Here is a 12,960-nt window from a genome sequence, read left to right as displayed (position 1 = left end):
ACTCTTGATCCAGGCTCTGGTCATCATCTCACAGTTTGTGGGATCGAGACCAGTGTTGAGATTGGCGCCAACAGCCTGGAGTCTGCTTGGCTCTCTCTCTTTTTCTCTCTCAAAATAAATAAATAAACATTGAAAAAAAAAAACGGTTTGAAAAGAGAAGGTGAGGGAGAAAAGGCAGGTGAGGACATGGAGTCGGTGTATACAGATCTCTCATCCCAGAGGTCAGAATGATGTAGTTGGAGACTTGTGTTGGTTAATGGAGGTCTTTGTAAGATGGGAGGTTACCAGGACATTTTGTACAATGGCAGGGGGGATCCAGCAAGGAGGGGGAAACTCAGGATGCAGGAAACACTCAGTTAACTTGGAGTAGTGAGAGGGATTCAATCCGAGATTGCATGTGCAGACAGTTATTGGCGGGAGCAGAGGAAGAGAGGTAAGGTGTGACCACTGTCATGGTGGCAAGGAGGAGAGAATTTCGTATGAGGTTGCTTCTATTTTCTCAGTGTCATGTGAGGGCAGGTGATATACTGACGAGAGAGAGTGGAAGATGGGTGGTTGGGTGTGTATGCTGGGTCTTTGAAGGGAGAAGAAGAGAAGTAAAATAGTCATTTTGGAGAGTGGGAACACCACCATAGGAGTGCAGAGAAGTCAGTAAGATGGTCATGCAGACTGAGGGCCCATGTCAGATTTGTGGTTATGATAGTGAGATCTATCAGAATGCTTGTGGGTTTTCCTCCAGCAATATCTAGCTATTTGGGTACAGGTGAAGACATAGGATATATTAAGAGTGCCAAATATATATATTTTTAACACATATATTTTTTCTTCAGAGACACTAGATGGGTCTAAACAAAGACAGACAAAGCCTTTAATGATAATGTTTGTATTTTTTTATAGCATACATAATTTCACACTTGTGGTTAATCAGCAATTATTTCAGGATTTATTCATTCTGCATGAATTTAAGTTAATAAAATTAAAGAACAGTAACAACTCATCTAGTCCTTTATATTCCTTCATAATCAGAAAAGTGCCCAGAAGAATTCTTCAAAGGGCTAAAATAGATTGACACATAAATTGTTAATTTGTTTTTAAAGGAGTATGAAAGCAACATTTCTGAGAAAACATTTAAACCAAGGTCACACTTTAGAAAAGCAAAATCCTTAATTCAGGCTGTTTTCGTTTTTGTCATTTAGCATTTTTACTTGATATTGTCAAACAGAGTGTTTTGGTTTGGTTTGTTTTTGTTATTTTTCTGTGTGTGTGTGCGTGTGTGTGTGTGTGTGTGTGTGTGTGTATTTTGTTTTTGTTTTTACTGCTTTTGGAGATGCCTGAACAGATGAAGGCATCAGATGCCTATGAAGCTAGAATTTTGCCTATGATCAATTTGTTGTAAGACAATCTTCTGTTACATTTTTATAAACTACTGGGGAGTAATAAAGATTAAGTCTGGGTTATTTCTTTAAGAACTGAATGTACTGGAGATGTATTTGATAGGCAAGATTTTAGATAAGCTTTCACCAGCATTATTTCTATTAGCAAACCGAAAAATGTTACAGGATGACTATCAAATAATAAACACATTTGTAAACAAGCCTTTTAGAATAAAGACCATATTTTGCTCCTGCATCTGTAAAAATGTTATTGTTTGAAAGAATGGTAGTGTGACCTTTCACTCAATCACTACTCCCTTAAAGGAAAAAGACCTAGAATGAGCTGAAGAAGGAAAACTCCAACAGTTACACTCCACAGTTCCGAACATACTGAGAGACATCTTTGTTTCGACAGTGTGTTTTCCACGCCACCCTGTAGAGAATGGTGAAATAAATGGTGATAAGGTTAAAACACATCTTCATTGTAATACACATACTTCAAATCCTCTGGGAGAACAGAATGTTTTACCACTAAATGGACAACAGGCTACAGACAGATATTGCTATTTATTAAATGGAGAGATGTACACCAAGTATATCGCCTCCCCTGAAGCCCTCACTAGAACACAGAATGCTGAACATAAACATTGACAAATGCATTCTGCAACAGCACCTGCAAAGTGCTTTCCACATTCACTTAACTCCAAAAGTAGTTTCAAGATATGACAAGGAACGGATAGAGTGTTGAGAATCGTAAAAACTCTAGAAATCCTCTAAAATAAATTGAAGAGTAAAAGAGTAAGATTCTATATTTTTAAGTTTTTATTTAAATTCTAGATAGTTAACATATAGTGTAATACTGGTTTCAGGAGTAGAATTTAGTGATTCCTGAGTAAGATTCTAAATCAGAGGAAGTAGATTGTTTCTAGGTAACTCCTTGTTTAGCGTAAGTCTAGAGCTGCAATGTTCACTTTCAGTAGCATACTTTGGTCTTTGAAAATCCTCTCTCATTTCTCTTTTTTTTAATTTAATTTTAATCTTTATTTTTTTATATTTATTTATTTTTGAGAGACAGAGTGAGACAAAGTGAGAGTGGGAGAGGGGCGGAGAGAGAGGGAGACACAGGATCAGAAGCAGGCTCCAGGCTCTGAGCTGTCAGCACAGAGCCTGGCTCGGGGCTCCAACCCACAGACTGTGAGGTCATGACCTGAGCCGAAGTCAGACGCTCAACCGACTGAGCCACCCAGGCGCCGCCCCCCCTTTTTTTTTTTTTAATTTTTAAGATGTTTATTTATTTTGAGAGAGAGAGAGACAGAGTGCAAGTGGGAGAGGGGCAGAGAGAGAGGAAGACAGAATCCACGGCAGGCTCCAGGCTCTGAGCTGCCAGCACAGAGACCGACAGGGGGCTCTTGAACTCACAGACTGTGAGATCATGACCTGAGCGGAAGTCAGACTCAGACGCTTAACCCACTGAGCCACCCCTCTCTCACTTTTCTCTTAATCCTAGGGCAAAGTAGCTTTCCCCACTAATGCTTAAACGTACCATGCTTTAATGCCTTGTGGATCACTGACAACCCTCTTTGCACATTTTACAGCTTGACTGATGTTATCTTGCAGCAACTCTGAAAAAGAGATGGTGAGGAATGAGGACAACTTCCAGAGAAATTTCATTGTAAGCTTAGATACAGCCAGCATTATTCTCTTAGGTTGAGGAAAGAACATTAAAGTAATATTCCAAGAGTCCATTTATCTGTGAATGTTGGGGGAAATTTTTGTTTCATTCCATCCCATTTGGCATGAGATAAAGCATTCTGTTTCTCATTTACCAAAGTCATTGGAAGCTCTGGAATTAACTAATGCAATAGAAGGTTGTCTTTTTAAGTAGGGACTGTAAAAAACACAACAAACAAATAAAAAAACCAAACAGAGACTAACAACTTTTTAATCAGCAGTTCTACTACCAGAAATCTAGCCTAAAGAAATAATAAAAATGCACCTGGAGATATATGCGCAAGATGTTCATGGCATTTAATAAAGGGGAAAAAGCAGAGGAACCTAAGGGCTTACCAGTAAGAGTTGGACCAATAAGGTATGGAACATTAATTTGTGGAATTCTTTTCATCCTTGAAAAAGAATACAGCTTTGTATTTGTTGACATAATTTTGTGTGATAAAGAGCAAGTCATAGGCAGTATATGTAGTACAACTTCATTTTTCGTAATACACACATTGTTTACATGTTTGTGTGTAGGTTCATTTGTGAATGATATAGCTTTATGTTCATATACATGATTGATACATTTTGTGGAAGAATATATACTAGAAGTTACCAGTGGTCATAAATCTCTGGGTAGTAAAAATTTTTATTCAGTGAGCACATATGTTATATATTTTAAAAAATAAATCAAAAATAAATTATCTGGATAAAAAATATATTCTGAGATGAATCTTGTCTATTAGGAATTTTAACATTTAAAATTAACAGTATCAATTTTACTATATTTCTCCAATATTTTTGTGCACTAAAGTTTCCACATTTATTTCTATTTTTTATATGAGTTCAATAGAATATTTGTTTCACCCTAATTAAACAAATCCATTAATCAACTTGTTAGGTATAGCAATAATTATATAGGAACTGTATTTTCTGAAGGTGCAAGTTATATGTTATATGTAAGTGATGAGTCACTAAATTCTATTCCTGAAAACATTATTACAGTAAAAATAAGTGTAAAATTAAAAATAAATAAAATTTAAACAATGTCAAAAAATAAATAAAAGGCACCAACAATAAAATAAAATAAAATCATCCAGCAAAAAGGAACATATACATAAAAAAAGTAAATGGCTGTTTATTATACTAACGTCTCTAAATTTCTATGCATTTAGGACATTTCAGAATAAAAAGTAAAAACAATTTTTAAAAAAGGGCCACACAACCAAATTATCCCTGAACCTCCCCAAAGAGAGTGGGAGAAATGACATTGTTTTTGACAAGCATTAATAAATCCATTTATAATAAACAGATCATTTCAGAAACTTGCATATATTAGAAAACATCAACTTTTTATGATATAATGAGCTCTTTAATTTCTTAGGGAATTATGAGGAAGATAATAAAGCATTTCTAGACATTGAAATAGAGTTTTTCTAGGTCGCTGATGAATCTTTCAAGATTTTTCATTTGTATTGAATCTCTGTTCTTGTAAATATAGCCAGATGAGTCCTGTGCCATCAATCAAATATCATCGTGTCTTACCGCTGCAGGATACATGACAGGCATTTTCTGCACGGGGGGTTTTGCCATCATTACACCAGTAACGGCTATTAATCTGAAATATCCCATAATCAGTGCTTCGGCTTCCAGGATTGTAGTTTGTAGCCCTTGTGTTATAATCACTTTCCCATTTGGCCACACACATCCCTGAAAAAAACTTATTTTTAGTTATAAATATCAATACCACCTGATTTATTTGTCATACCATAATCAGTTCTAATTTGCTATTCTATTGTTAATGACTTACTTTATAAGTATAAAGGTGTGTTTTACTTGTAAATATATATATACATCTATATTTAAGATTTTATTTTATTATTAAAATTTTTTTTAACGTTTATTTATTTTTGAGAGACAGAGAAGACAGAGCACAAGTGGGGGAGGAGAAGAGAGAGAGACACACACAGAATTTGAAGCAGGCTCCAGGCTCTGAGCTGTCAGCACAGAGCCTGACATGGGGCTTGAACACGTGAACCATGAGATCATGACCTGAGCTGAAGTCGGCCACTTAACCAATCCAGGTGCCCCTAAGATTTTATTTTTTAAAGTAATCTCTACATCCAAAATGGGGCTTGAACTTAAAACCCTGAGATCAAGAGTTGCATGTTCCACTGACTGAACCAGCCAGGCATCCCCAAAAATATTTCAACACTTTAGTGAGAATCCTTTTGTTAGCAAATCATTTTGTAATGCTAATGAACAAGATAGCATACTTTCAAAATATTAAAATAGCTGTTTCTTCCATTGCTATTACCCTTCCCCTGCTCCCATCTTGCAGGCAAGATTTAGCCTAGAATAGGAAAATCAACAGAGATGTTAAATGAATTTTAAAATTAATAGCAGATATGTACGCTGATGGAAAAATGCTTTTTATCAGAAAAACTAAGAATTTTCTGGGAGAAATAAATTTTCTTAAGATACCTAAAGGTGAATTTGGTTATCAAATTAGAATCTGGTAAACAAGAGATATAGGGGTGCCTGGGTGGCTCAGTCAAATCATCTGACTTTGGCCCAGGTCATGATCTCACCATTCATGAGTTAGAGCCCCTCATCAAGCTCTGTGTTGACAGCTGGGAGCCTGAAGCCTGCTTTGGATTCTGTGTCTCCCTCTCTCTCTCTCCCCCTCCCCCGCTCATCTTCTCTCTCCCTCTCTCTCTCTCTCAAAAATGAATAAACATTAAAAAAAAAAACCCAAGAAATATAAATAGGAAAGACTTTTTCATCTATCCATCCACTCATTCATTCAAAAATAGTTATTGGAGCGCCTTGGTGGCTCGGTCAGTTGAGCGTCCAACTTCTGCTCAGGTGAGTTTGAGCCCCAGGTCAGGCTTGCTGCTGTCAGTGCAGGGTCTGCTTCCGATCCTCTGTCCACCTCTCTGCCCCTCCCCTGCTTGTGCTCTCTCTCTCAAAAAAATAAACATTAAAAAATTTTTAAACAGTTATTGAGAGGAAATGTTTGAATTCAACCTGAAAAATATAGTGATCACATTGACAAATATGGACTCAAATATAAAATAACTTTTACTTGGACGTATCTTGAATTATGTGGAAGAAAACGAAAAATAGTCAATCGACTATAGTGAGAATAGTAAAACAGGATTTCAAGCTGCATTTCAGGGATCCTTACATACACAGTAATTGAGGGGAACTGCACTGAGAGTTCAACATAGGTTTTTAAAACTTTGCTGTTAAAAATCCCATGTCGTGGCAGGGAAATTTAAAAAGCAGAAAATACTCATTACTCTAGGCTCATTTTTTTTTTGGAACCAAGTTCCAAACAGGAAATACCTGGAGTCAAGTAGAAAGGACTTGATACATATTCCAGGCGCTCAAATGTATCTTTTAGTCAGACTTCATCTGCCACTAAACCTGAGGCAACTGGCAAATTCAGCTGCACTCGAAGAGTGCAGTGGGTCCTGGTGTACTTAGAATGGCATAGAATTTTGCTCTCCCATGCCCTCATTCCTTCTTCTGGCATATCTGATTCAAAAGACATGAGTTGATATTTGTAACAATTGTAAGCACACAGACCCTCAAAGAAATAAAAGAAGTCCATCCATTCAAAGCCTCTTTCTTATTACTCATCCTCTGGCTATTCCACACTCGGCTAACTACTTGCAAGTATGGAGAGTTAACTTACAGGTTGCCAGGCTGACACCTTTAAAGCCATCCATCCCAAGTTTTTTCAGAGTTCTGGCCAGCTCACATCTTTGAAAGATCTTGCCCTGGACGGTGACGGACAGGAGGAGAAGCCCCAGAAAAAGGAGAGCCTTCATGTTGACTAGGAAGCCAGATCTCTAGGCTGACCAGGGCAAGCTGGCCTCAGTATTTAACACCTTTTAACTTCCTTCTTCTCCTAGTCCTTTGGGGGCTCCACCCTTTGAGAGATGGGAAAAACAGGAACTGTTTATTGGTTCACTGACTTTAAAAGTTCTTTTTTGATATTTGAAGAGAGAGATTCTGGTGTCCTAAGAATTAACCTACAGGAAAATGATGAAATGGCATTAAAGACTTGGCTAAGGAAGACTTGGCATGGGGAAGTAGGGCTGTTTCCAAAGCAGGAATCATCTCCTATTTTATTATGAATTTGAGCAACTATAAAGAAAAATAACCTGAACGACCATGTTACACAACTGAAAATGGGGTCCAATTTTTTATTTTGCCTTCACTATGTTGTCTTCATCTTTTTCACTTATAATTATTTTATACACACTTTCCCCGAAAGCACATGGTACATTACCGATCGTTTTTAATGGGTATGCAGCATGATACCATATTGCTCAGCCATATTTCACTCTACATTTTTTGTTGCTGTGATATATTTTTTTGCTTATAAATCTATGTTTTCCTATTACAAATAAGCCTCATGTGAACAATTTTCTAACTTTTTGACAATGCCTTATCTCACATTTTGATGTTAGAACATAAGGGGTCATTATATAGCAAGGAGCTTTATAATCAAACCTAAAGACAGGGAGCAGACTATGCCACCTAAAAACCTTCCCCTTTGGCATAAAGATTATCTTGAACTGAAGGCAATTGAGAAGCAGATCCAAGAAAGCTCTCTGCCCTCCGACTATATGCCTGAAAACAGAACCTAAATTTGTACAGAAGTTAATCACTGACAACCTTACAAGACAGCCCCAGAGGACTCCACAGAACAAATTTTACCGACTAGCTATTATCTTCCAGTGGCCACTAAATACTTATCTTCCCACAGTTTGCTGCCCTCGGAAGCCTAAACCTATTTTCCTCTGTTTTGTCACTCTTCTAAAAATGTATTGTTCTTTGGTGAAGATACTATGTAAGCCCAAATTCTAGCCACCTCCTTGTGTTAGCATCATCCGTGCATTTCTCCCAAACACACATGAGATACACATGTTAATAAACTTATTTGTTTTTCTCTTGCTAATCTGTCTTTTGTTACAGAGCCCCAGCTGAAACCCTAAAAGAGTAGGAGGAAAATGATTTTTCTCCTCTGGTACAGCTTCTGCTGATGAGGATGGCACAGTAGAAAGCTGGATCACTTTACTATCCCTAGAGACCGCAGTGCAGCTATGAGGGAACAAACAACAGACCAACAGAAGGTAAGAATCCTTACCACGTCAGTCTCCCAGATCTCTGACTCTAGTACCCAGTGAAGAGAGCAATACAAACATTTCTCTTTGTCCTTTCCTTTCTAAGCTCATAATGGCAGGAGAGTAACTTTGGTAAAATAGATCTTGAATCATGAATTTGGTTTGGGGTTCCTATAGGTTATGGATTCTTAGCCTCCCAGAAGTTTTCATGTTTGCATTGTCTGACTTTTGTGTTATTTGTCATGATGAAAATCATGAGAATCTTCATTTGTCTTGTTTTATTACTAAGAACTTGGATCTGTAACTAGTGAGAATATTCTCTCTGGTCTCTGGCACTTGGGGAGGTGGGGTTGTGCAGGCTGTTGGGCTTGCATCAGGCAGCCAGCCAGCAGGCTAGGGTGCTATTACCATCTCTGTTTTCATTCCCTTGTTTGTGCTGGGAAAATTCCCATTCCGGTACCACCTTTCAGGAAACATAGATTAATGGATCTGTGAATTAAAGTGTCTCACTTTGTGGGAAACAGAACTTTCTTTACCACCAGTGTCAGTGAAGGTCTTTGCTTTCTTATACTATCTTTGGAGTGGTTCTGCATCTTGAGAGGGCTATATCGTTGGCATTCTCTTTGAGGACACCCCTGTGTCCATGGTTTGCCATAAAAGGCTTATTGATTTTAAGCCATAAAAAGGCTTATTGGTTTGGAATCATAGTTGAAGTAGGTATACCTTTGAAAATTTGGACTTTTACATCTAAAGGATTTTTAAGAGAGCTCTCATCCTAAACAAATGCCCTGTTGGTACTTATAGGAAGATCAGATAAGAAAGAGAGGAAGGAAGGAAGGAAGGAAGGAAGGAAGGAGAGAGAAAAGAAAGAACAGTTATAGAAGATACATGGCTAGTGTGAGGGAAAAAAAACTTCACAAACTTCCTTAACTAGATTACGAAGTAGAGATCAGACTCAGAACAAATGCTAAGAACTGCAAAGGACACTCAAGCAGGCGTGAAAGATGAAAATACTGATAGCCGGGAACTAGCTTTGACAAAAGCACAGAAAAGGCACAAGAAGGTTTGACTTATTGTCCCTTACTCTGTAAGCAAATCCCACGAAGTCTAGGCCTTCCCATATTTTTGGCTTCTGCTGCAGGCAAAAAAATTCATCAGACTGTCCCTACCCTTAAAAACAAAAACAAAAACAAAACAAAAAGCTTCGTAGTAATTGTTAGGATGTCCTTGGAACCACAGTAGAGGGAAAGGCCATCTTGCCAGCGCAACCCAACGAGAAGTTGCCAGAACGAATTGGAGGTCAACCAATCACCGAGCGACGGCACGACCTGCCACGAAAAAGGCCCACCTGGACCTAAACCTGGAACCGCTGCAGCTTAAAAACCCCACCCCACCACACCTGGGGGCAACTTCTCTGACTCCTCTCTCTCTCTCCCTGAGTCACGGAACCTCGTCCGAGACCTTAGTTCCCGATAAAGCCTTTGACTGCCAAAATTTTTTAGCCTCTGACTCTTATCTTTACCCTGCTTTACGCCTGACCCTAACATTTGGTGCCGAAACCCGGGGGGAGGTAGTAGCTCGCCTCCCTTGGCTGAGCTCCCTCCTCGCCAAGCCAGACGCCAACTACCCTACTCACAAGCACCTACAGGAGCCGGTAAGTAGGACAGACCCCTCCTTCCCTCCTCCAACTACGGCTGACACCCACGAGAGATGTCTCGCAAGTCAGTCTCCTTTCCTCCGCATGCCGCAAGGCCCGCACGCCAGTAGGCCCCTTATTGCAGCGCAAGGGACACCTCGCCCTGCCAAGCCAATGGGGAGTAACGAGTCTAAACCACCTCGATCTCCTACCCCTCCTCCAATGTCTATTAAAAAACTTCCGGCTCCTGGGCTTACAAGACGAACTTCGTCGTAACCGACTCATCCGTCTTCGCACTGTAGTCTGGCCTCAGTACAAATTAGATAATGATTCTCAATGGCCACCCGAGGGGTCTTTACAATACCAAATCTTAACCGATCTGGACAATTTCTGCCATCGGCTGGGAAAATGGGGAGAAATACCCTACGTCATGGTCTTTTGGGACCTCAGGTCTCGCCCCAACCTATGTTCCTCCTGCCCCTCTGCATGCATGCTCCTTGCCCACCCACAACCCCCCCGACAACCCCACCTCACCAACTTCCCCGATCTCTGACCCATTAGAGGATCTAGCCACACTGCCCACCTGTCCTCGCCCCCTTCCATACTCCCAACCCCCAGCCGTCCCGCCCTCGCCTCCCATATCATCCCAAACTCGTGCTCAGGCCCCTCCCAGCGAACAGACCCCAGTGGCCATCTTACCTCTCCATGAGGTGGCAGGACCTGAAGGCCTGGTTCACATTCACATCCCCTTCTCCCTCCAAGACTTATCCGCCATCAAAAAGCGGCTAGGGTCATTCTCGGCTGACCCCACCCAATACATTAAAGAATTCCAATACCTTGCCCAAGCCTACAGTCTCACATGGCATGACATCCATGTAATCCTCACCTCTAGCCTCACCCCTGAGGAGAGGGAGCGCATCCAGGCCACAGCCAGGGAACATGCAGACCAAACCCACATGACCGACCCCACTATGCCTGTAGAGGCCGATGCTGTGCCGGCGGCCGACCCCGATTGGAACTACCAACATGCAGGCAATGGTCACCAGCGCCGGGACCAGATGATCCAGTGCCTACTAGCAGGCATGAGGGCAACCTCGAACAAATCAGTTCAAGAAATAATACAGGACCCCAATGAAAACCCCACAGCCTTCCTTAGCCGGCTCACAGAGGCACTTACCCAGTATACCAGACTAGACCCTACCACCCCCGCCAGGGCCACAGTATTGGCCACCTATTTTGTTTCGCAATCAGCCCCTGATATTCAAAAAAACTAAAAAAGGCCGAAGATGGTTCTCAAACCCCTATGGCCGACCTGGTAAAGATGGCTTTTAAAGTTTTTAATGGCCGAGAGGAAGCTCAAGAATAATGGCGATAGGCCCGTCTCCAACAAAAGGTACAATTACAGACCCAAGCCTTGGTAGCTGCCCTGAGGCCAGCCACAATAAAGCCCTCTGGACCACGGCCCCCTCCGGGCCCTTGCTTTAAACGTGGCCAAGAAGGCCATTGGTCTCGTCAGTGTCCCCATCCCAAAAAGCCTACCAGTCCATGCCCATTGTGCCAACAAATGGGCCGTTGGAAATCCGATTGTCCTAACCCAAGGGACGACAGACTCGCAACGCCTCCACATGGCAAGCTTCACCCCAACTGGACTCTGCCTTCCAACTGCTGGAGATGGAGGATGATGACTGACGAGGCCCAGATTCAGTAACTCCGGTGACCCACACCAAGCCCAGGGTAAAACTCCAGGTAGCGGGTAAGTCCATCTCCTTTCTGTTGGACACGGGGGCTACCTATTCCGTCCTGCCGAGCTATTCAGGCCCCACCACGCTGTCCTCCATTTCGGTCATGGGCATAAATGGCACCCCCTCCATTCCCCCATGCACACCGGTACTCACCTGCTGCTTGGATGGCTTCCACTTCTCCCACTCCTTCCTAGTAATCCCCTCCTGCCCCGTCCCCCTGTTGGGCCGAGACATCCTCAATAAATTAGAAGCCTCAGCAACCTCCCTATCCGCCTTACAAAGGCAGATCAACTCCCTAGCACAGGTCACTCTGCAAAACCGACGAGCCCTAGATCTCCTGACAGAAGAAAAAGGGGGAACATGCCTGTTCTTGAGGGAGGAATGTTGCTACTACCTCATTGAATCAGGCTTAGTTGAAACCAATATAGAACACCTAAAGGAAATCCAAAAAACTCTATCCGCCCGCCCAGGATCCTCAGACCCCCTAACCTCCTGGTGGCAATCACCCCTCCTAACTTGGCTCCTCCCCATAGTCACCCCACTAGTTGCTATCTGTATAATACTTATGCTCTTACCTTGTTTTCTCCATTTCGTATGAAAATGAATTCATGAAGTTTCCCAGGTTGCATTTCACCAGATGGTGGTCCGGCCATATTCCCGAATTCCAACTCAGACCCCACATACCATGACGTCGCCCTTACGCCCGCAGGAAGCAGCCAGATCAGATCCGCCGCCCATTATCACCAATAAGAGATTGGAATGTTAGGATGTCCTTGGAACCACAGTAGAGGGGACGGCCATCTTGCCAGCGCAACCCAACGAAAAGCCCCTAGTAGCGTGCCAGAACGAATTGGAGGTCAGCCAATCACCCAGCGACAGCACGACCTGACACGAAAAAGGCCCACCCAGACCTAAACCGGGAACCGCTACAGCTTAAAAAGCCCACCCCACCACACCTGGGGGCGACTTCCTGAGAGGCCTAAGAAAATTAAAACTTAAAAGCTTAAGTTACGGGAAACTGAAACCTAACCAAGCTTAACCAGCTTGTTCCGCTTCTGTACAATTGCTTGACGCGCCCATGTATTCCTGATCAATCATAGTTGCCTAGCATATCCGTGTATTTCTGATCAACCACTGTTACTTGGCACATCCGTGTATGTCTGATCAATCATAGTTGCCTGGCATATCCGTGTATTTCTGATCAACCATTGTTACTTGGCACATCCGTGTATTTCTGATCAATGATAGTTGCCTGGCATATCCGTGTATTTCTGATCAACCACTGTTACTTGGCACATCCGTGTATGTCTGATCAATCATTATTGCTTGCACATCCGTGTATTCCTAATTTCCCC

General features: G+C 41.7%; 1 protein-coding gene across 2 annotated transcripts; it reads right to left on the bottom strand.

The window, feature by feature from the left end:
• Window positions 1-925: 925 nt before the first annotated feature.
• Window positions 926-12,516, bottom strand: LYZ (lysozyme). 2 transcript variants are annotated; one of them, XM_042990860.1, is made up of 6 exons: window positions 12,181-12,516; window positions 11,759-11,822; window positions 6,790-7,027; window positions 4,632-4,796; window positions 2,917-2,995; window positions 926-1,806 (listed from the first exon to the last, which is right to left on the bottom strand). In XM_042990860.1, the coding sequence occupies exons 3-6, from the start codon at window positions 6,923-6,925 to the stop codon at window positions 1,740-1,742; spliced, it is 447 nt and encodes a 148-aa protein (XP_042846794.1). In that variant the 5' UTR covers window positions 6,926-7,027; window positions 11,759-11,822; window positions 12,181-12,516; the 3' UTR covers window positions 926-1,739. The 2 variants fall into 2 exon arrangements, with proteins under 2 accessions (XP_042846794.1, XP_007082297.1); XM_007082235.3 differs by lacking the exon at window positions 11,759-11,822.
• Between the last annotated feature and the right edge of the window lie 444 nt (window positions 12,517-12,960).

This window comes from Panthera tigris, chromosome B4 (genome assembly GCF_018350195.1).
Source record: "Panthera tigris isolate Pti1 chromosome B4, P.tigris_Pti1_mat1.1, whole genome shotgun sequence".
NCBI classification, from domain to species: Eukaryota; Metazoa; Chordata; class Mammalia; order Carnivora; family Felidae; genus Panthera; species Panthera tigris.
This window is presented reverse-complemented; position numbering and strand designations above follow the sequence as displayed.

Bases quoted from the DNA above. Each gene is read 5' to 3' on its own strand.
- LYZ (XM_042990860.1), bottom strand. From the start codon at position 6,925: ATGAAGGCTCTCCTTTTTCTGGGGCTTCTCCTCCTGTCCGTCACCGTC. The intron at 4,797-6,789 runs GTAAGTTAACTC...AGTTTTTTTCAG, and splicing joins AGGTGTCAGCCTGGCAACCT to GGATGTGTGTGGCCAAATGG. The intron at 2,996-4,631 runs GTAAGACACGAT...TCTCTTTTTCAG, and splicing joins CTGTCATGTATCCTGCAGCG to AGTTGCTGCAAGATAACATC.